General features: G+C 33.3%; 1 protein-coding gene across 2 annotated transcripts in view; it reads left to right on the top strand.

Moving 5' to 3' along the window:
- The window catches only part of LOC145293799 (uncharacterized), a 73,479-nt gene extending 51,307 nt beyond the window's left edge, over positions 1–22,172 (top strand). The window contains exons 1-2 of one of the 2 annotated variants that reach the window (XM_080140368.1): positions 14,063–14,250; positions 19,609–22,172. In XM_080140368.1, coding sequence (XP_079996494.1) covers positions 19,650–21,779 — 2,130 coding nt within the window. In that variant the 5' untranslated portion in view covers positions 14,063–14,250; positions 19,609–19,649 and the 3' untranslated portion in view covers positions 21,780–22,172. Of the gene's footprint in view, positions 1–14,062; positions 14,251–19,608 lie in introns of those variants that run through there. The other variant, XM_080140369.1, reaches the window with a different exon arrangement.
- The last annotated feature ends 2,549 nt before the right edge of the window (positions 22,173–24,721 follow it).

Raw genomic sequence — 24,721 nt, 5'->3', positions numbered from 1 at the left:
TTATAAACAGAACAACTCATAGAAATATATCTATATGCATTTTTCATTTTAATATACTTTCATAGAAATGTTTCTGTTATGTCACAAAAATATTTTCTTTACGTAACAAGTGTCAGGCTCATACATGAATTCCATAGCTAATATAACATACTGACCCAACGGGTCACGGGTAGTCTAGTATTGTATAAAACTTTTCATTGAGTATATTTCATATATTTTTGAGTAGTGTTTATTTTTTTTCGATATATTAGTTGATAAATTAAAAATTTTAACCTCAACCGTGATGATAATAGTGTTAACGGTTCCGTTTCTTTCTTTTAAATTAATTCAATTACGCAAAACCTTTTTTGCGCGTGTAAAAAGAATGTTTAAGATTATTATTTTTTCAAGCGTTTTTATGCATTATACTACTTTTCAAAAGAAAGGTTTATACTCGTTCAAATGAATTATGTCAAGAATCACCAACATTTTCTATAAAACCGTCTATGCCATCACATGTAAAACTTTGTTTATAATTTTAAATCCAAATAGTCTTGAATTTATGGCACCAACAAGTTTTATAGTACTTACAAAATTTATTGAATTATCAACTTTTAATTAAAGCTTGATAAACAACTTACCATTAGAAAACAGTTGTTATCCATTTCCTTGTGAGTTAACCGCAAAAATAAAATGTTTTGTGTAAACATAGTTAATAAAACAAAAAGGGGTAACAACAGGCAACAAATATTGAGCTAAAAAAATAAATAAATGTTACCAAAGGCAAAGTAAATTACCCTTTTATCTACATGGATGATTTTTTTGTTTTAGTTTATTTTTACTTCCAAACAAAATTATTGTCAAGTCTGTTGAGAAGAAATTGGCGATGTTATTACAAATTCACTTGCTCTTTATGTGAACTTCATTTTCGCCCCCAGATAATAAAAGAGAGTAATCAGCATTTGATGATCGCCTGGGATTGAATAAGACAAGTGGAAATATATACTAGAAGAAGGTCAGCCTCACCCAGGATTGCATGAGACAGGTAGAAATAAATACTAGACGAAAGTTCAGCATCGCCCGGAATTGAATTAGACAGGTGGAAATATTAACTAGCAGAAACCTGGCGTCGCTCGGGATTGAATAAGACATGTAGAAAGATATACTAGCAGAAGGCCCGACGTCGCCGGGTTTTGAATAAGATAGGTAGAAATATATACCAGCAGAAGACCTGGCGTCGCTTGGGATTGAATAGGACAGGTGGAAATATATACTAGCAGAAGTCTCTGCGTTGACCGGGATTGAATGAGATTGGTTGAAATATATACTAGCACAAGGTCCAGCATCGCCTAGAATTTAATAGGACAGGTCGAAAATATATATTTAAAGAATGCCCGGTGTTACCTGGGATTGAATAAGACTAGCTGAAATATATACCAGTGTAAAATGTTTTTAACTTCTAGTGGGGGGGGTAGATATTTATTTGCTGTGTACGACAGCAAAATGTGGCACAAGGCCGGAAGGTGCAGAACAGGCGAGCTCCCCTAAAGAAGTGGCACTCTCGCCTCAACAAAAATTGGCTGGGCACACTCGAAGAGACTAATCGGATGAGCGTGGACAATAATAACCCCAGCAATATTATGAAGTTCAAAAATGCTTCTCGAAAGCAGACACCACCAAATTACGCACCTCACCGCAACGTGTTCCCCAAAAGTAATTTTCTTAAGAAAAAGAATAAAATTATCTGCTATAATTGTGGACGACTCAACCACAAATGTTTCCAATGTCAATATAAACGCTCTAAAATGGACTCCGTATAAAACGTTGAGAACTTTGAGGAAGAACATACATTTCTATTCACATGTAACTTTGACAATACCACAAACGGTAAAAATCTCCATGTAGACGGTGTGCTACAGCACATGTTATCACCAAGGAATCTGATTTTATTAATTTTGATTCAAACTTTAATCCACACAGTCATTTTGTCGAACTTGCCGACGGTAGTCAAATAAACGATATAGTCTTGAGAAGAGGCAATGCTAAAATATCCCTAAAAAATAATAAAGGCGAAATCTGTAACTGTATTCTAAAAAATGTTCTGTTCATACCTACATTTAAGCAAGCTGCAAATAAACAAGGTGCGAATATAAAGTTTGGCACAAACAAGTCAAAATTGATATACCCCAATGGAACTGTATTTGACATTAAAGAAAATGGCCGACTATATAATTTAAAAAGTATGGTTCCCTCAAAAACTGCCAGTCACGACTTTGAAACCTCGTATATAAAATTCTAGGACACTGCAATACAGCTGATATTAAAAAAATTACCAAATATAGTCGAAGGCATGAAAATAATACCTTCAGACTATCTCCCAAATTGTGATGTGTGTGCACAGGGGAAAATGACAAAATATATAAGCCGAACGCCAGACAAAAAAGCTACGAAAATTCTCTCACTTGTGCATTGTGACTTAGCAGGTCCGATCAGCCCGATGTGGAGAAATAATCTAAGGTACGTTTTGAACTTTATTGATGATTTTTCCGTTTTAATTATAGTTTATTTTCTCAAAAACAAATCCGACACTATCCTCACTACTAAGAAATATTTAATTGATATCGCCCCGTACGGCTCGGTAAAATGTATTCGCTCAGACAATGGGACTGAATTCACTAGTAAAGACTTTGACCTTCTATTAATTAACCACCGTATTAAACACGAGAAATCTGTGCCGTATTCCCCCTTCCAAAATGGCACTGCTGAAAGAGCATGGCGAACCCTTTTTGAGATGAGAAGATGTCTACTTATCGAATCAAAATTAACGCATAGTTTATGGAAGTACACTTTAATGGCAGCAGCATTTATCAGAAATAGATCGTTCAATAAAAGACTAGGCAAGACACAGTATGAAGCGTTTTGTAGTGTAAAACCCAAAATGAACCGAATGCATATATTCGGTTCAGATTGTTTTGCATTTATAGAAAATACCAGTAAACTAAATACTAAAAGTGAAAAAGGTATTTTCGTAGGTTACGATAAAAACAGTCCGGCATATTTAATCTACTTTCCAGCCCAAAACGCCATAAAAAGGGTTAGATGTGTAAAATTCAATGATGCATTAAATTTAAAAAATGGCGTTCCAGTGGATGAAAAAAGTGAAATATTACCTAGCATCTTAATCGATCACAATGAAAATATTAATAACGACGACAACTACAGTAGAATTACTGACGAAAATGTTAACCAGACACGTCCATACCCAATAAGGGAGCGAAAAGGCCAGAATACGCAGTGGATTACTGTTACTCATTGAAAAACGCACCGGAAAGTTATAATGAGGCGATTAATTCACAAAATCAGAAAGAATGGGAACAAACTATGGTATCTGAATTGAAAGCTTTATCTGAAAATAACACATAAGAAATAGTGGTAAAAGCAACAGATAAAAATATAATTTCTTCACGCTGGGTTTTTTTCCAAAAAAAAAATCACAGCTTCTGGCAGTGAAACTTTTAAAGCACGATTTGTTGCAAAAGGTTTTTCACAAATTCCTGGAGTGGAATATTGTGCAACATTTTCACCAACGACAAATTTAACGACAATTAAAATTTTATTACAATTTGCACCTCAATACAATTTAAAAATACATCAAATGGATGTAAAAAAATGCTTATTTAAATGCTCCGATTGACTGTGAAATCTATATTTACCCTTCAGAGAGATTTAAAATGAAAAATAGAAATTGCGTGTGGAAACTGAATAAATCGTTATATGGACTAAGACAAAGTGCTCACAATTGGAATTTAACACTCCATAATTATTTAATAGAACAGGAATTCAAGCAATGTCTCGTAGACGCATGCATGTATACCAAAAATGTAGGAAATAAATTGTTGATTTTGGTTTTTTGGGTTGATGATATATTACTCGCCTCAAACTACGACAACAATTTAAAAGATGTTAAGAATAAATTAAATGAAAATTTAAAATGTCCGATCTTGGACGACTGTCATGGTTCCTCGGTATAAAATTTACCTGTGAAAATGAAACTATAACTATGAACCAATCACGATACATTGAAAAAATTCTGCTCAAGTTCGGAATGCAAGATTGCAAACCGCGTTCAACTCCCGTCGAAATGGACATAAATAAAATATAGGGAGCGAAACAAAATCCATAGATAATCGATTATACAGGGAAATGGTAGGAAGCCTCATCTATTTGATGACCGCAACTAGGCCTGACGTATGTTACACTGTAATAAAGCTATCTCAAAACTTATCGAAACCGACAATTAAGGACATTAATCGTGTAAAACAAATCCTTCGTTATCTTAAAGGAACCAAGAAACAATCTTTAATATTTAAATAGTTTGCATATCCTCTAAATTTAGAAGGATTTTCAGATTCAGATTGGGGTAACTCTGAGGATAGAAAAAGTATAACGGAGTATTGTTTTAGACTGTCAAAGACTGGACCTATGATCTCTTGGAAAACTAAAAAGCAACAAATTGTTGCTCTTTCTATTTGTGAAGCAGAATTTGTGGCTCTCACCTATTCCGCGCAAGAGACAATTTTTCTGAACACCCTTCTAAAATCTATTTTAAAACCTGATCTAAGTAAAAAAACCTATAGCAATTCATTGTGACAATCAGAGCAGTGTCTTATTAGCAAATAATTCTGTGATTCATCAAAGGTCGAATCATATTGATATCAGATATCATTTTATAAGGGATGAAATAAGTAAAAAAATCTATTACTCTTACTTATGCGACGTCTGAAAATAATATAGCCGACATTTTCACTATAAAAAGAATAAAATTAAAACATTTTATAACTGAACTTTTTGGAAACTAATTATGAATAAATCTCTTTTCAGAAACCCCAAAAGATAAGCATGAACAGTAAAAATCACACACAAAAAAAAAATAATAATAAATAAATAAAAATTGTAAATTGTCCCAAGCACGACATTAAACTGCGACCATTTTTATCTTATTAACCAAATCAACCAATTAATACTTAACATAATGTTTCCAGTTTTTGTTTAAAACCTTTTCTTTGTAAATTTCCTTTTTGGCAAATAATTTTTTTATCATTTTTTTGGCAAACATTTGTTAAAACAATGTATATTTGTGAATTTTTGTGCATATGTTTATATGTATTTGAAAAGTATTCTATTTGTATGTTTATATATATTTGAATAGTGTTTATATATATATATATATATATATATATATAAACTCAATGTGATTTACAAGAAAATGGCTTCTTTTTGCACACATTATACCAATATATTAACATTTCCTTTTGATCAATGAGAATATATACAAATTCTCCCCCCCCCAAACAAAAAAACAAAAAACAAACAATTATTTTATTGGTTTATTTTTTATTTGTTCATTTATTTGTTTATTTTATTTTTATTTATTTATTTTTTTTTCTTTCCTCTCAAGTCAAACCAAAATTGAACCCGACAGAAATTTTCCATTATATGAAAAAAGGGTGTGTGTAAACTGTTTTTGACTCCTAGTGGGGGTAGGCATAAAACCAATGAATTTGTCAATCGTTTTTATTACCACCGGCTGTGCTAAACCAACCAATGAAATCTTCCAAAGTTACTATAAAAATTTTCGAATTTTGGATTCAATCAGTTCGCCGTGGGCTATGTCACAAGACTGCATTGACTGTTAGCCGCCATCTTTGTTACAGGAAATTACTTCACACTATCGAAACTGCACTCTGTTCAACATGTCTCAACACTTAACAACCAGCAAAAGGCCCCGTGTTGCCCGGGATTTATTAGAAAGGTGGAAATATATCCTAGCAGAAGACCTGGCGTCGCCTTAGATTGAATGAGGCATGTGAAAAATATATACAGCAGAAGGTCTGGCGTGGCCTGTGATAGAATGAAACAGGTAGAATTATATACTAGCAGACTGCCCGGCGTCGCTTGGGATTGAATGAGACAAGTGGAAATATATACTAGCAGAATGCCTGTCGTTGCCCCGGATTGAATGAGAAAGGTGGAAATATATACTAGCAGAAGGCTCAGCGTTGCCCGGGATTTTTTGGATACAGGTGGAAATATATGCTAGCAGAATGCTTAGCGGTGCCAAAGATTGAATGAGATAGGTTAAAATACATACTAGCAGAAGACCCGGCGTTCCTCGGGATTAAATGAGGGTAGTAGAATATAAAGTCAGTCTTGGAAATTGCTGAAACAATTTTCAATCTTAAAATTACTTCATTTCCTATATATTTTTAATAGTGTTTTTGTGTAATGGAGTGATATAAAATCAGTCCCGGAAATGGCTGAAACAGTTTACAATCTCAAAATTACTTTAATTCATATATATTGTTGGTGTTTGGTGAAGGTGAACTAGGCCAGTATATGTAGAGGGTGATCCATATATATTCTGAATTTTCAATGTTGTCATTCGGGAATGACGTTATAATGGTAGTGGTGGGTAGAAAGAAGCATTATGTTGCTTTTAAACGTGCTCTGGAGTTCTCTATGGATTACCAAACCTTCTTTTTTTGGTGTGAAGCTTGAGGGAGTAATGTCCGATTTGGGGTCACAAAGCAATCTTCCACAATGTCATATTCCAAAAAATATAGAATACCTGTGGAATCATATTTCGGAAATTACATCATTTCTCTTACTATTATGTTGTCGGTGACAGGGAGAAAAGCTGCCTTATCACCATCAGTGTCAATACATTAATGTAATTATTTGGAAAACCTGCCGAGTTATGTTCAAGGAATTATATCATTTCATTAAATATGACGGTGTCGGTAATTAGGAGGGAAAGACCACAGTAATGTGGAATTTTATAGTGAAGCAAGGGTTGTCTAATTATTAAGCTTCTCAACGTATTCGTGTATCTATTTGTAAAACCTGCTGAGTAATCTTCCGAAAATGACGTCTTTTTCCCCCAAAAATGTGATGTCGGTAGTGGGGAAAGAAAATGAAACAGTAATGTGGAATTTGATAATAAAGCAAGGGTTATCTAATCACTAAATGTGTTAAAGTAATTATGCATTAATTTGAAAATCCTGCTGAGACATCTTCCAAAAATGACATAATTGTTCTTAAAATTATAGTGCCGATAGTGAAGAAGGAACAATCCAGGAAGGATTAAATTTATGGTGAAGCAAGGGTTTCCTAATCATTAGCCAAGATAATGTTATTCATGTATTAATTTGTAAATCCTAATGATCCATCTTCTAAAAATTATTTCATTTTTCTTAAAATTATGGTGGATTTGGTGGGAAGAGAAATTATTTCATATATGTTGTACAATACTTGTCGAGAATATGCTAAATTGTTTCATATGTGTATTTATATTACCTATCTGAGGGTAGGTAAACTTATTTTTAATATGTGTTATACATTACTCGTCCTAAGGTAAAAGTCTTTCATATATGTGCTGTAAATTACTTATCCTAGGGAAGGTACACTTATTTCATACATGTGTAATACCCGTCCTAGGATAGGTAAAGTATTCTTTTGCTCGAGATAGAAAATGATACATAGACATAAAAATTCCTCTATCTTTTAAAAAAATTACATTTTCACTCCAAACAAGGCACATTGCCACTTTGATGTAGGGGGTTACTATCAGGGACATAAGCTACAAGGGTACTATGTAAGGAGTCGGCCAGCAAGATGTCGGTTCACGTTACACTTGAACTTCTGCATGTCAGTACAGTAGGGACGCAGGGATCCGGAAGGGAATTCCAAAGCAGTTCTGGGGAAGAAACTACTGGACTAAAAGGCTTTCTTCTAGGGATCTCTACTGTAAAGGGGTGGGATTTAGCTGCTTGTCGGGGGTATTTACATCGATGAGGCACAAGTGCTTGCAGTTCGTCGGAGCATTTACCGTTAAAGTACTTGTAGAACAGGCAGAGGGATGCAACATTTCGTCGATGGGATAAAGGCTGAAGCTTAGATGCCAGTTCAGGACCTATCAGGTTGGCAACTCTCTTTTGAATCTTGTCTAGGAGCGAGAGACTAGTAGCAGATGCACCAACCCAAATGTGACATCAATACTCCATACATGGACGAATGATGGCTTCATAGTGGTACAGGATACTTTCGGGCGTTAGTAGCTTTCTAGCACAGTAGAAGGAACCTACCTTCTTCGCAGCGGTCCTGGCAATGCTCTCAATGTAATTGTTCCAACTCATGTTTCCTGTGAACGTTAGACCGAGGAGTTTAAAAGTGGAACTTTCAGATGAAGAGTCTTTGGCCATTGCTATAGGTGGTAGAGAAGGTTTCTTGTAATTATTAAAGGAAACAAACTTAGTCTTGGCAGCATTGAATGTGACCATCCATTTTTGTCCTCATTCCACTACAGATTGGAGGTCGTCCTCTAGTGTTTCTGCCATTTCTTTTGATATGTGTTCATTTGTTTTCCTGTCGTTTCTGTTATAGAGCGTGGTGTCATCAGCATATATACCCATCTCAGAGGCAATGTTGTCAGGGAGGTCATTTATGAATATTATGAATAATAGAGGTCCAAGGATAGACCCCTGAGGCACTCCCGCATTTATATCATATTGTTTAGATGTACGAGCGTCGAGGACAAGCTAGATTTTTCTCTTATCTAAGAAGGATTTAATTACGTTAAGTATTCTTCCAGTGATACCGGATAATCTGATTTTCCTGAGAAGACCTTCATGCCATGCCCTGTCAAAAGCCTTAGATATATCTAGAGATACCGCTCTACTCCCTTGCTGCTATGTCCAGTGAATGGTATATACGTTCAGAGATTACAGTTAGGATGTCTGCTGTTGAACGAGCTTGCCTAAATCCACATTGTTTAGTCGGTCAGAAGTTTAGCATCTGTAAAGTGATGGACTAGAGCTTGGTTAATTATAGATTCAAATATTTTGGCGAAAAGTGGGAAAAGACAAATGGGGCGATAATTTACTGGGTCAGTTCTTTCGTCAGAATTCTTGAAAACTGGTAGCACAGAAGCAATTTTCCAGCAGTCAAGAAAACAAGATTCATTAAGGCATTTGTTGTAAAGTTTGGAGAGAACTGGAGCTACTTCGGCGGAGCACTTTTTAATAGCACAACCGGGATGAGATCAGGTCCACATGCTTTTGAAGTGTCAAGGTTTTTTATGATAGCATGCACCTGAGAAGGGGTGATCTTCAGATCGTCTAGTCTGTCTACAAAGGAAAATCAGGGAGTGGATGGTTAGCAGGGTCCAATGTGGAGTTGGAGGCAAACAGACTGGAAAGCATGTTAGCCTTATCGGTTGCCGAGAAAACAACCTCATGATTGTTGGATAGTGGGGGAATTGTTGATTGGCCATTATTTACTACACTGTTATAAATTTTCAAGAAATCACGGGTTCTTAATTTCTGTGCTTCGCTGCGTTTTTTGGTGGTTTCAGTAAATGCTCTCTTAGCTGTCGCAATTTTTTCTTACAGTTACTTCTGGCTTCTATATACTTCTGTCTGTTTGAACTGGACTTATGTCGGTTAAATCTGCGGTACGCATGCTGCTTTTGCGCAATGGCAGCTGCACAAGTAGAAGTAAACTATTGGGGAAAGTGGGAGTTGCTATAAAATTTCTGCGTGGGAACGTGCTTCAATTGCTGTTTTGAACCATTCAGTGGTCTAATTTGCGCACTGTTCGGCAGGAAGAGAAAAATATTTCCCCATGGGGCATCTCTGATAAGATCTCTGATGGCTTTCCAGTCAGCCTTTTTATAATATCTCGTTGTTTTGAGTACTGGCTCTTCAGTTTTGGCTCTAGAGTGTAGGGCGATTTCAACCATTATCACTGTATGCTCACCGTTCCAAAGTGGGCTGTGGGCATTCGTTACACAATCATCGGGAATTGTGGCCAGAAACAGATCTAAAAGATAATGCGTGTTGTTCTTGCTGGTCTGGGAAACGGGTTGGAAATGTAACCATCTCTGATAGGGAATGAGATATAGAGAAGCTATGTGTTGTGGTACCAGCTGCGTCTGTGTAAGTAGAGACTCCAAGCCAGTTGCTGTAGTGGACATTGAAGTCACCAAATACATGCACTTGTGCGCTAGTGTCGAGGGAGAGTGCTGTATCTATGCTGTCAGAGACTTTGTTTATTAGAGTGCAGTCCTAGGTCGAGGGAGCGCGGTAGAGAAAATAAAAGTAGCTAATGTTATGTTGCATGTTAAGTCTAAAGCACATAAAGGCTTGATTGTCCGAGTCTAGTTTTGTTTCTCTAGTCAAAGGGAAGGTGTTTCGAATATAGTCTCCAAGCCCGTGTATATTTCTGTCAGAGTCCTTACAGCAGAGGGGGAGATATCCAGGTATGTTAAAGTAGTTAGAGGGGATGGAGGAGTGTAGGTTAGTCTCACTTAGTGCTAAGATATCCGGGGTGTTTGTAAGGAGAAATGCTTCAACAACATCTAAATTAGTTCTAAGCCCATGGATGTTCGTAAATGCAAGCTTCAAGGGAGGAGGCAAGTTGGTTTTGTTTGAGTTTAAGCTTGGTTTAAGCGTAATTTTTTTTTTATTTGTACTGTCATTTTTTAAAGAGATTCAGTTTGGGTAAGGGGTGCTGAACAAGTGGTTATGCAAAATACCAGGCATGCAACACAAGTAGACCATCAGCTGACCTTTCATCTACTAGGATTGAGGCCTCAGGAAAGCCCAGTTTTGCAATGATTAATACAAAAACTGAACCGATACTCTGTAATGCAAAATACAACTTCCTTATTCTTAAACGAAAGCTGAAGTTATCTTTCTTCATTAGAAGTGGAAACATACTTAATACCTACAACTTCCATACATTCGCATCTACTGGAAATCTACACATATATCTATTTACTTAATCATACATACGAAATACACCATAGCTTATAATTTACTTCCAATTATACATGTACTATATTGTACTTTATATAAAAAACGACGTCACTCGTATCTACATTGAATATACATCTTAATCCTCCTGCCATCTAAAATATTCAGAGTTTGGGTAACACATTTTTAGTTTAATTCTTAATATCAAGCCATACTCTAACGCGTTATCCTATTCAATGCCCCTTAATCATTTTCAGTAGTGTAATTTTTCAGTAGGTACATAACCTTTACAAACTAACCCAATAACATTAACTACCCACGCAGGGTCGCAGAAATACCTGGATTAGGACCCAGGCGCGGAGCAAACCCTCTCGGTGCTGAGTGACCCGTAGATCTTCCCAGGTCATCCGTCTAGGAGAAGTAAAACTCTGCAGTCTTGGATAACTATCTTCCTAGAGCTGGTGACTCAAACAAATTACCAGTTTGCAAACATAAACTGCTTAAGGAGTAGATAGGCACTGTCTATCGCCCGGCTTCCATACTCCTTTTTTGCCTATTAGCCAGGCGCAGAGGTACTATCACAGGGATTCGATGGAAACATTCAGTGGTCAATCTTGTTTCCTGACTAGAGCAATGAACGCCGTTTTACCCGCTCTCGACACATCCCATCCTTCTAAACTGGGCACTTGGGAGTGCTTGAGTGCCATAATGTCAGTGCAATTAGATTGGGTTGACCTTCGTCTGATGGGTTAAGAATACCGGATTGACAGTTCCTGGCTGCTGTTTCCGACTGGTAGTACAGAAGCCCTTAGTCTTTGGTAGCGCCTAGAGCCGTTGCTCCATCAACAGTTGTATAATGTTTGTAGTGCCATGTCGCGCATGGAAAGGGACCCTGCACTCATCCTCTCTATCCTAAGTATAATAGGTATGTTCGAAAGTGACTTATTTTTTCTCATTTTGATATATGGTCCCTAGCAACGCTGGGTAGCCCTGCTAGTTTATTTAGATTTGGCAATAAAGTTAGCTTTTTATGTTTCAGCCTAATTTTTAAAATTAATTTTAAGCGTGATTACACTATGACACGTAATTTCCCAGACTTGGTATGATTACACGACAATGCAAATAAAATATTTGAAAAGAAAGGAAATAAAAACACTTAAGGGGAAAATAACAAAGAAATGTTTGAATATATAAACGCCCTTAAAAAATCTTTTTACCACCTGTTTTAGTCAAATAATGACATTGTTGTATTTACTAAAACAGTAGAAGAATTACATAAAAAATCTTGTAAATCTGAAAAAGAACTTTTCTATTTTAATAAGTAAATAAATATATTAATATTGGATATATGAAAAAAATCTACTTACAAACCTTCATACACCAGAATTCAACATGTCGACTGTGATCCATTTTGCATGTATAATAAAAATCTTCTATATCCTTAAATCTCATTAGTTACTATGATAATCCACCTCATTGTTGCATATAATGGAAGCGTAAGTGTGTAGGAGGAAACTATTATAACTAGTATTATGATATACAAGTTTTAAAGAACTAAATGGTTTAATATCTATTGTAAACAAATGAAACTGTATATCTGGTAGCCTAAAAATAAATTGATGGTAAAATATTTTACGTCTGAAATAAACAAAGCGTATGAATTTGTCAAGAATCTCGGTTGAGAGTCACATAATGGAGAAGAAGTTTACGCATTACGCCGGAAATAAATAGTAAATACATTCTAACTGATGAAAATTGACGATATATTCAAACAATTAAGTCCAGAATAAAGGAAAGAAGAGCATATTTTTTTGTACAAATCATCACCGTTGTTTTCCTTTTTTCAAAGTGAATAATTTTGCAACTAACAAACGTTAATACAAATTACACCATAACTTATTTTATAATTCAGAAAAATTAAAATCGTATCTCATAATGCTGTAAAATAAAACAGATACATTTGCGTAGATTTTATTTCTTAAAGAGAAGTTTTATAAAATCTACGTAAAATGGGCATGAGAAACATGATTCATAAAATGATTGAAAATTATGAAGATAATGATTAAGTCAAGAATCCACATTAAATTACCCAGAAAAATCGCAGTAGATTGGATTGCCAAAGCAAAAAGTTTATAGGTTTTGTAAAATAAATACAACTTACATTGTATGTTCTATAAATATTTCCTATACAAATTCTTCAACTAGTAAAAATGGATGCCATGCTGAGATGGTTAAAATCACTACGCCTGAATATCTGTCAACGATAGTCACCATCCATCAATACACATCTGATTGTAAACGTGATAGAGTCGTGACATGCATGTCAAAACGTAGTGATAAGTCGAATACGTCCAGTCAATCTCTAGCCAAACCAGAAATAGACAAAACCTCGATTTCGAGTATTGCACTTAAAATGTGATTATTGCACTTTATAATTGAAAAATGTGTTTTATTTGCTACTAATATAATTTCAGAAAAATACACCGAGAAAACATATCAAGACTGAATTGAACAATATTTAATGAGTAGACCCCTTGGAATAAGTGTAAATCTTTTGTAACAATTGAAAATGTTGAAATATTTTCGTAAAACACGCTGCAGAAAATTCTGTTGGTGTTGAGTGCAAAAAAAAATTACATTTATTCGATTATTTTCTTATAATTTGGTTATTTTTCTTATAATTTGGTTATTTTTCTTATAATTTGGTTATTTTTCTTATAATTGTTGAATTGCAGAAAATCGAGATTACTTTATTATGTTTAGTTTACCTTTTTAGTTGTGACATTTTTGCACTCAACAAAAAGAATATTAATATTCAACGTTTAGTCGAAATCATAAACATTTTAAGTTCTGTAATTATTGTAAATAAGTAAAATTTTAATCGTCCTGATATCAATAAACAGGACTTTTACTACTTATTACTTTACTCACAACTAATAATAACAAACCTTAAAATACTCATGATTTCTATAAATTATTAATTTATTTAACACAAATTCGCCACAAATACATTTTCCTTCAAAATATTTTATGTCGCCAATATCAAAGTTTATCACACACACACACACATACACACACACACACACATACACACACACACACACACACACACACACACACACACACACACACACACACACACACACACACACACACACATATATATTAGAAAGTTAAGGAGAACGTGCATATGGAGAAAGAATGTTTGCGCACACACACGCATACGCATGAGTAGTCACATTTACAAGATGTGTTAAGTGGCGGAAATAAAAGAAAGAGGGAATTATTAAATATTTATGTTTCCGTGCGTTGTTCTTTCTATGTAGTTAAATGCAGTGCTTTAAATCGTCAGAGTCCCGTTACAAATTTCCACCACTCCCCTTCTTTTCGTGTTAGTCCACTGAAGGAATGTATTTCTCTGAGTCAACATCTATTACAGCAGAACGTTAACAAAGTGGTGAGTTTCTATTTCTATATCTATGTTCGACTTTCTGACCGTACTTCAGTATATATATATATATATATATATATATATATATATATATATATATATATATATATATATATATATATATATACTAGCAGATCAGCTCAGCTTTACTCGGGTCCTATATACTTTTCTCTTTTCATGACCTTATATGTGTGTGTGTGTATATATATATATATATATATATATATATATATATATATGTGTGTGTGTGTGTGTGTGTGTGTGTGCGTATGTCGGTTAAGAAAGTCATATATATATATATATATATATATATATATATATATATATATATATATATATATATATATATATATATGTATGTATAAAATGAAAATTACAATTGAATTTACCAAAATGATCCAAGATGGTAAAATTAAAGTAAATTATAAATATTAAAAAAATAATATTTATAAAATTATCTCAGTCAGATAAAAAAGCTCGATAAAACCAAATAGGAAATAGAGCTTATAATATGAGCAAACAGTTAATAAAATATGTTAAAAACATTTTGAAATGAGTTAAAAACATATTTAATCTGAAAAGGAAATACTAAATAAATGGATAGTCCTTACTCCGCGGAGTTTCGAAGAAATACTTTCCTTCTCATCAGAGAGTAGGAATTAGTAAAATGCGGGATTGGATTTTACATGCAGAAGTATTTGATGAAACAACAAATAAGTCAAAGATCTTACTTGAAAACAAAAAAAAGTGAAGCAGAGGGAATATGGTAAAGAAAAAGGTAATTACACACGAATGGATAGTCTGGTGGAAGATAAAAAATCCAGTGACGGTAAAATCCCAATGTAAAACTTCAAAAAAGTTAAAAGAATTTCCATTTGTACAAGTAAAATCCAAGGAGATCCTGTAAATGGAAGAAGATGGTCCATAATAATCCAAAGGCAGAAATCCATGGAATAATTCACAAAAATGTGTACAAGGGGAAAAAAAAGAAAGGATTCCAATAATATTAATAAAAGAAAAATAAGATGTGCTTTTCACTCTACTTCCGAGACATAAATATAAATAAGAAAGATCTGGGAAGAGAAAGAAGAGAAAAAAACTTTATATAGATATAAAGATTTTTTTTTAACTTTATCGTTTTTCTACATACTTCTTAATACTTTCTAATTTAATAATCCTTTATTTCAATTCTTTATCTCTTCTTTGCATGGCCGGTTTTTTATCTGCATTTTTTTATCTGCATTTTTTTATCTGCATTTTTTGTTTTATTCTTTAAACTTTCCTATCTATCTAAAATATCAATCTACCCACACTTTCATTTTACTATATGCATTTACTTACTTTTTGTTTTCCCTGAATTTGCAGATACCGGCTATCCTCTCCCCTTATAAAATTTTTATTTTTTTTTATTTATATTCTTATCTTATTTTATTTTATTTTATATTTTATTTTTTATTATATTATATTTTATTTTTTTTATTTATTTATTCTTTATTTTCTATATATTTATTACTTATTTATTTATTTTTATTTTCCTTTTAGTGTCGTTTAATAACTCTTGCTGACATTTTTTAGTGATGATTTGTACATTTAAGTTGACCTATATTATTTTGCCCTATATATTTTTTCGCGCCTTTAACATTTCCTGTCTGGGTCATTTTGACTTTTGTTTCCCTTTATTTTATATTTTATATTTAACTTTATCATCATTTTTTTCTCTTCTTTCTCTTCCCAGATCTTTCTTATTTATATTTATGTCTCGGAAGTAGAGTGAAAAGCACATCTTATTTTTCTTTTATTAATATTATTGGAATCTTTTCTTTTTTTCCCTTGTACACATTTTTGTGAATTATTCCATGGATTTCTGCCTTTGGATTATTATGGACCATCTTCTTCCATTTACGGGATCTCCTTGGATTTTACTTGTACAAATGGAAATTCTTTTAACTTTTTTGAAGTTTTACATTGGGATTTTACCGTCACTGGATTTTTTATCTTCCACCAGACTATCCATTCGTGTGTAATCACATTTTTCTTTACCATATTCCCTCTGCTTCACTTTTTTTTTGTTTTCAAGTAAGATCTTTGACTTACTTGTTGTTTTATCAAATACTTCTGCATGCAAAATCCAATCCCGCATTTTGCTAATTCCTACTCTATGATGAGAAGGAAAGTATTTCTTCGAAACTCCGCGGAATAAGGACTATCCATTTATCTAGTGTTTCCTTTTCAGATTAAATATGTTTTTAACTCATTTCAAAATGTTTTTTAACATATTTTATTAACTGTTTGCTCACATATATATATATATATATATATATATATATATATATATATATATATATATATATATATATATACACTAGCAGATCAGCTCTCTTTTCATGACCTTATGTGTGTGTATATATATCTATATATCTATATCTATATCTATCTATCTATAAATATATATATATATGTGTGTGTGTGTGTGTGTGTGTGTGTGCGTGTGTGTGTGTGTGTTAAAAATTTTGACTCTTGTCCTGGTAACATACATCTAAAATTCCAAATGTTTGGACCCCAAATTGGCAGAGGACTTTGGTAGAGTCTGCAAACCTTTTCAACTTTAACATCAAATATTCGCCCCAAAACTGATTAAAAAGCTTGCTGCATGTTTTAATGCCCTTTATGTAAAATTTCAAATATTTAAACCCAAAATTGGCTGAATAGTTTGCTAGAGACCGCAACGGTTAAATCTTATGAATTTTTACTCCTTTGGCAGCCAAATATTTGGCCAAAAACTGATTGCTTGCCCTATGTCTGAATACACTTTATGTAAAATTTCAAATGTTTAGTAAAAAAATTGGCGGAGTAATTTGGTAGAGTTAATTTTTTTTTAACTTTGACCCCAATTGTTACCCCTTAACATTTATGTTTTGAGTACAAATCAAATTAAGAAGTTTGATCTATGTCCACGTAACATACATCTAAGATTTCAAATGTTTGGACCTAAAATTGGTGGGAGAGTTTGCCAGAGTTTTCAAAGGTCTAATCGTTGAACTTTGACCCCTTGACAGTCAAATTTCTGGCAGGAAACCGATTAAAAAGATCTTCCTAAATGTCAATACTCCTTATGTCAAATCTAGAGTCTGTAGACTGAAAATTGACAGAGTAGCTTGATAGAGAAATGCACACACAGAGACAATGTCACTATATATATATATATATATATATATATATATATATATATATATATATATGTATATATATATGCATACATAGAGAGAAAGAGAGCGAGAGAGAGAGAGAGAGGAGGGAGATATAAAGAGTTAGAGAGATAGACATAATGCTTTTGTAATTCCTCACAGACAATCATCAGAGATTACTCACTGATAGGATGAGAACAGGTGAGGTCGTCGTTACAAGTCTCTACAGACTTCCAATTATACTCCACCTCTATGGAAATAATGTTGTGTTATTGAAATAGCCAATTGTATTGAGTTCTTGATAGTAACGACTATCGGTTTTCGCTGATATTTTGATGGCCATAAGTCTTCCCAAGTTCCCAGTATTCTTAACACATCTCCAGTGGAGATCTGGTTAGTGCTTTCTCTCCTCAGTCTTTGCACCCACCTTGACCATTCACATCTGTTTTGTGACACCGCTTTTTAGGACGTCTGACAGTTTATGTTTTCTTGCAATTTTATTTTTTTGGTGAGGTGGGATCATATGATGTTCCTTCTACCTATTCCTTTTACTTCTGCAGTTTCCATGTGACTAATTAGCATTTGCAATTTATGTGGGTTAGTTTCTATATTCGAATATTTTCCTTAAGATTTCAGCTGATTTCATTATTACCATCCGCTGCAGTGTTTCAGTTTTTCTCTTGATTCCACTTTCTCTTATTTTTTTCCAGTTTTTTCATGACAGTTCCTAGTTCTCTTACAATTATTATTATTTATATCATTATTCTTACTTACTTTCCCTGGAGTCTGAGTGATAGCAAGCCTTCCTACCTTTCAAGTCCTCTGCGTGTTTATAACGACCGGTGGCCTTTTCTAGAACTTCTAGTATCTTCTGTTCTCTACCAATACAGCCCTTAAAAATATTGAAACAAAATTAAATATTCTTTAATTACTCCAGTAGTTCTATCTAAGCTGTTATTAAAAGCCAAATTACGGCTTATAAAATACACCCATCAACTTATGTTTGAATCTCATGACTTACACAAATGTGTCGTTTTGTATTCATTTTTTTATATACCGCATTTCCTTCTACCCATTCAACTCATTGTTAAAACATATCTATACTGATGCTATTTATAGAATTATTGTGCATTTCTTTTAAAAAATAATCAAATTGTTAAAAGATAATCTAGTTTTATGGTAAATGCATTTATTAATTTATTTTCAAATAAATATCAAATACAAGAGAAAATGTTAAAAGACTGTTTAACATTTTCAAATTTCAATTAAATCATCTAAGTAGTTAAACCTAAGTATTCTAAACTGTTTTTGTTTTATATATTTTATAACGTTTATTAGTTTTAGTAACTTTTCTCTGGGTAACACATATTTTTGATAATTCCTATACTCTCCATTCTAGTTCCATTCGTGGCTTCAATGTTCTATATAATGCCTTATTTCATTCTTTTATACTCTCTTAAAAAATCAAATAATTTGAATAAAAAATCTATAATAACTTAATAAATGATTTTATTTTTCTTGGACTCAATCCACAATATATGATCATGGGATTTAAATAAATCAATATTTACCGCAAATCAATTATTTGCATTTCCATGTTGAGTCCATTACACTTTTTATTTCAATTTTTATTTTGATTTTTATTCATTTTTCTATAATGAAATCTACTTGTACAATACTTTGAGACGGAGAGGTCAAGTCTGTTGTATGTTTTTAATGACAGTATGGAACTTGGATATATCTCTTTACACACTAAATTGTGTTTTGTATTTCGTTATTTCATAGATCAGTTTCAAAATATTAAAGACTAATAATTTTCAATATCTTAAAAAAAATGCCTATGCAACAATTACACATGCTTGAATGATTAGACACAAGAAAATGAATTGCATGTATAAATAAAGAACAATAACATGTTTGATGATGGACTTATGCATCGAGGCAGAATTTGTTCATTTATTTCTTACTTGAAACCTCCAATATACGGTCAAATGAAATTACATACATAAATTAATAATCAGACACGCTTAACGCACTTGTTGAATGATTCTGCTGAATGCAATCTTTATTTATAGCACATAATAAATATAATTTTTAAACGCAAAGCTATTATTATGTCTTATTTTAATATTGTTCATTTATTTCTAATTAAATGTGGTTATTTTTTTTATAATTTCAGCGAAGAAGTTGACCAATTAAAATTAACCCGGACAAGACTAGATGCAAATGATTCCGAAAAATATAAATCAATGGTGGAGACGTGTAATTTCGCTCTTTTTAATTTCCAATGTATTTTTTGCAAATAACACGAAAGGTCAAGGTAATTTGACGAAAGTCAGTAATCTCACAGACTATGATTGGCTTACAACAGAAATGCTGAAAATCAATTGCAGAGACGTCTGGTCTTGTCCCATTAACTTGAATGGATGGTGCTATTGCGATGACGTTTGTTTCTTATTTAACGATTGTTGTGAAAACAAAATAATTTTGCAGAATACCACCAGGAATTTAAGTGAAAAAAATATCCGTGGTGAAAATCGAATAATCAATAAGGTGGAAAGAGTTGCTGTGGAGCAACAAATAAGCAAGCCATTGCAAAAGAATTCCTACACGTGTCGTTATGACAAAACTGCCGAGACCAACATTTACACGGTGGTTGGTTGTCCGGACGAGTATCCTGATAATTATGTTCGAAAGAATTGTGAACAACCAAATGAGACGGACAAATTGATGCATGTGCCGGTGTCAGGTGTTTTTCCCAATCGACCAAATAACTCTCGATCTGTAAAGTTTTACAATTTATATTGCGCCATTTGTCATGGAATTAAGGAGTATAGATTCTGGCGTCTGATTCTGGCGTGTATTGATGAGCCGATACTAACGTATTATGAAAAGCCAAAGATTGAACATGATCATTCGTTCTCCCGACTAAAGAATTACTGCAACTCTTCTTTTGGTCTGCCCATGAACACCACTCTACGTGATTGTCAACCTATTGTCGATACATGCCCTACTAACATAAGCGATTCCGAGATGTCTCTATGTACGCAGGGTCCATTACAACCGATCTCATCGCATTCTGTAATATACAGAAATAAAAATTGTGGCATTTGTAACAATGTTCACCCGATGTCAATGGTGTGTTTAGCCCCTGCAATAAAAAAGAGAATCTCGACGCTCTACAATTTTTATGTGATGAAAGAATTCACAATAAAAAAATGTGATAATGCATCAATACTAGATCCGTACACGGACACCTGCAGACGAATATACACTCCACGTTTTTGCAATGAGAGCAATATAACAATTGAAGATCCAACGGTTTTTTGTCCTGACTGTAAACTTATTCGTTTACATAAAAACGAATATATCAGTTTTGAAAATTATATCCGTTTAAATAAGACGAACCTAATAATTAATGAATCCCTTTTATATTATATAGACAATAAGGTTTATATTTGTTCAAAAGACTACATTACGAAAAATGCTTCTACAGAAACTGATCAGTTGGATGAAATTGAACATTATATAACAGTGATTGGTTTATCACTGTCGATTTTGGCACTGTTTATAACATTCTGTGTCTATGCTGCTTTCCGCTCGCTTCGCAATGTTCCAGGTAAGATGTCAATGAATCTCGTGGCATCCATGTTTATCGCTAATTTGTTGTTTGCAATAAAACATCTCAATGTCATCTGCATTGTGGTTGCCGTCTGTATGCATTATATTTATTTGGTATCGTTTTTCTGGATGAACGCACTTTCGTTTGATGCCTGGAATACCTTTTCGAAAAGCACGATTAGAGGACGAGGCAAACACTGCTATAAATATTATTTGATCTACTGTTGGATATCTCCACTTCTTATTGTGTCCGTCAGCATTTTTGTACAGTTTACACCAGTTGACGTATTTCCTTCGTGGATGTCTCCAAAATATGGACCGCCTCTCTGTTGGATAACAAATAAATGGGGTCTTTTGATTTTCTTTGCAGTGCCGTTGTTTCTGCTCATTTTGTGTAACGTTGTGTTTTACATACTCACCATACGCGCCATCTATCGGACAGAAAAGTTTTCCGATCGTATGTTGTCAAAAAAAAACAAAGGAATGTTTCTGATTTATTTGAAACTTTGTTTCATAATGGGAATCAATTGGATTTTCGCTCTCCTCCACACATTGACAGGGATTACAATTATACGTTTCATATCTGTGTTTCTCAGTTCATTTCAGGGATTTTTGGTTGGCTGTTCTTATCTCTTTTCAAAACAAATATGGCGTCAAGTGGAAAGTAAAACAATTTTCTCACGTCTATTTAAGAGATACACAGAGAGTGATGGCACAGAAAGTAAGTAAATATTAGTCGTATTTTTCAGCAACCCCAAAGGCCATTCTTAAAAGATTAAGACCGTGAAATGTTTGCATTTAAATGTCTCGTTTTAATATTAAAGGAGGCGTACATTTTTTATAAATATTTTTATGTAATCTGTGCTTCTACAGAGGAGATGCAATTTAAATCTTCAGCTTGGCGGACTGACGGCATAACGAGAGCTTTTGCTTTCAGTTAAAGATGGAAACTTGTCATGGTGTAAGAAATATTTTTTTTTACTTTAAATGACTGGAATTATTACATTACATTACATTAATATTGTTTCCTTGTTTCTTAACATAAAATGTCTAATTTTTTAAAAATAAATTGTTTAAAAATATATTTGCTGTTTTTGTAAATAAAAACTAATTTTATCTATATATTTCATTTATTCTTATCCTAAATACACATCCTTGTTTTCTAAATAATATGCAATGAATGTACGAATGTCCAGCCACCACCGTCGTAAAACGTAGCATTGTCTACTAAGTCTCGTGTATCTTCTGACGCGATAGCTTATGGTATTTGAAGATCACGTGATCAGCGTAATATTTTTTGTTTCAATTTTCAAAGCTGCCTCGTCGTTTGTTTGTTCCAAACTGCAGTGGAATGTATGCAAGTGTTCTAAAAGTAAATGCATTTTTTTTTTCAAAAATCTGGAATTATTTTACGATCGGATACATTTTACCCGATGAAATACAGAAAAGTATGTTATTTTTACTTTTTAAAAGTGTACTTAAAACAAAGTAATTTTATAGTCTTAATTGATAACATTGTCAAAATAAGCTAAGGAGGAAACCAATATACAATTTAAAGTAAGACGATTAATAAAATTTAATATAACTTTAATTATCTGTTTTTAGGTATTTAAACTCACACACGCGCACACGCACGCACGCACGCGCGCACCCACACACATATAATATTTTCAGAATGTGAGATGATATAATAACTTTCACAGCCAAGCAACGTCGCAGCGCACAAGAACCATGACAGCCAACAAACCGGAAGTTCAATACTCGGCAGATAAAAGGCCACAGAAATGGCACAGTTTAATCAAACGTTGTGAACAATAATTCTGAGGTTCGTTAGTGTTTTTTTTTTTAATTTCATTTTTTATGTTCTTTAAGAAATCGTTGTCTAATATGCAGTAGCGTCCAAAAGTTAAAGAACGGTCGATCATTTTATTTTGAATGAATTCTAACTTTATCTATAAAAATATTTTTTTAAAAATTTGGTGAATTTTCCAATGTTTTAATAATGGTAGTTTAATAAAAAAAACAACAACATTTTTTAAATTTTTATTTGGAATACACACACACACACACACACACATATATATATATATATATATATATATATATATATATATATATATATATATATATATATAAGTAGGTTGTTATTTGCTTGAAGCATTGTTGAAGAAAATTATAAGATAAAATTAAAAGCCAAGAACAATGCGAGATTTTTTTTTATATAGAGTAAAATTAAATGCAAACAAAAGAAATAAATTTCTTTTTTTTTTATTGTTTGTTTTTTCTTCTTTCTTCTTTCTTTTTTTTTTCACACAAATTTTAACTCTAAACAACAGTAATTTTTTTTTCTGTTGTATTCAATGGTGTTATAAATCTCAATATATTTCAGACTTATTAGTCCATTTTCAAGAGAAGACAGCGGAAGAGTGTTCAAAATTGGAAAAGTAGCCGCAGAGTTTGCCACGTGATACCGCGAAATATAGAACAAAAAATGACGTTAGGAGAACGTTAAAATAAATCAGTTGATGTTTGAAATACTTGTTGCGTTTGTGAATCAAGGGAGATGACTATTCAAGCAAGGTTTTTTTTTTTTTTTAATTATTGTTTTTCTTATGTTTTAAACTTATATTATAAAAGCGGAGCTCAATTCCAGTCTATTGTTTAGTGTGGGAGTATTTTTTGAAATAATTAAAGATTCGAGGATACGAAGTTGACCTACGTTTCTTGAAGAAGCAAGAATGTTGATGTGAAAATCTGGTTCTGAATTAATGCAAGTGCGAATATGTTTATAGAACGACGAAGCAGTAATGTTTAAGTGCTCTTTAATGCGGTGATGAAGCAATCTGGTAGTGCTTCCGATGTAAGATGCACTGCATTTAGCGCATTGTAGGTCGTAAACAACGTGGTTCTTAAAGCATAAACCTGTGTGTGATATTGGGCAATTAGAGAGTGAACAAGGGGAAGGTGTATGCGATGGATGTTTTCGGTTGAGCTGTTGTCTTAAAGTAGATCCAGTGTGGATGAGTTGAATGTTGAGCCCCTTGCTGCGGATGGCTTTTCGGATTGAAGATGAGATTTTGTCACTGAGGAAGGGTAGTTTTAGAAAACAATTGTTAGAGAAGGGTCGGGTGTTGCGTTTTTTCTTTTTAAGTGAGGATAGGATCGTATTAGGGTAGCCGTTTAGTGAGAGGGTCTGTAGGAAATTGTTAGTGTGTGTATGTTTGTCGGAGATGTTAGTGCATTTGTCTTGTATGCGTGAGATTTCGGCATGTGCGTAGTTTAGTTTGTCCTTGAGAGGTAGTGCAGATTTGAAATGTATGAAGAGGCGTTTGCTGGCGGTTTTTCTGTAGAATTCAGTGCATATGGCACCATTTTTTTTTATTTGTATTTTAAAATCAAGTAGAGAAAGAGATTCCGAAGAGTCTGGGTGTTCTATAGTAAATTTTAAGTTTGGGTCGGCGTTATTGAATTTGTGGAAAATGTTAATAGCCTCTTCGCGGGAGTATGTGATAATTAAAATGTCATCGATATATCTAGTAAAAAGGAGATAAGAATAGCAGGTACTAAGGGTGTGTCTTTCGAGTTTGTCCATATAAGCAATGGCAAGAATACCGGATAGACTGGAGCCCATGGGTAGTCCAGATACTTGTTTGAACGTGTTTTGTTTATAT

The sequence above is a fragment of the Euprymna scolopes genome, chromosome 15, assembly GCF_053919585.1.
Source record: "Euprymna scolopes isolate OS-2025 chromosome 15, ASM5391958v1, whole genome shotgun sequence".
In the NCBI taxonomy this organism is placed as follows: Eukaryota; Metazoa; Mollusca; class Cephalopoda; order Sepiida; family Sepiolidae; genus Euprymna; species Euprymna scolopes.
The sequence above is the reverse complement of the archived record's forward strand: the minus strand, read 5'-3'. Positions and strand labels throughout refer to the sequence as shown.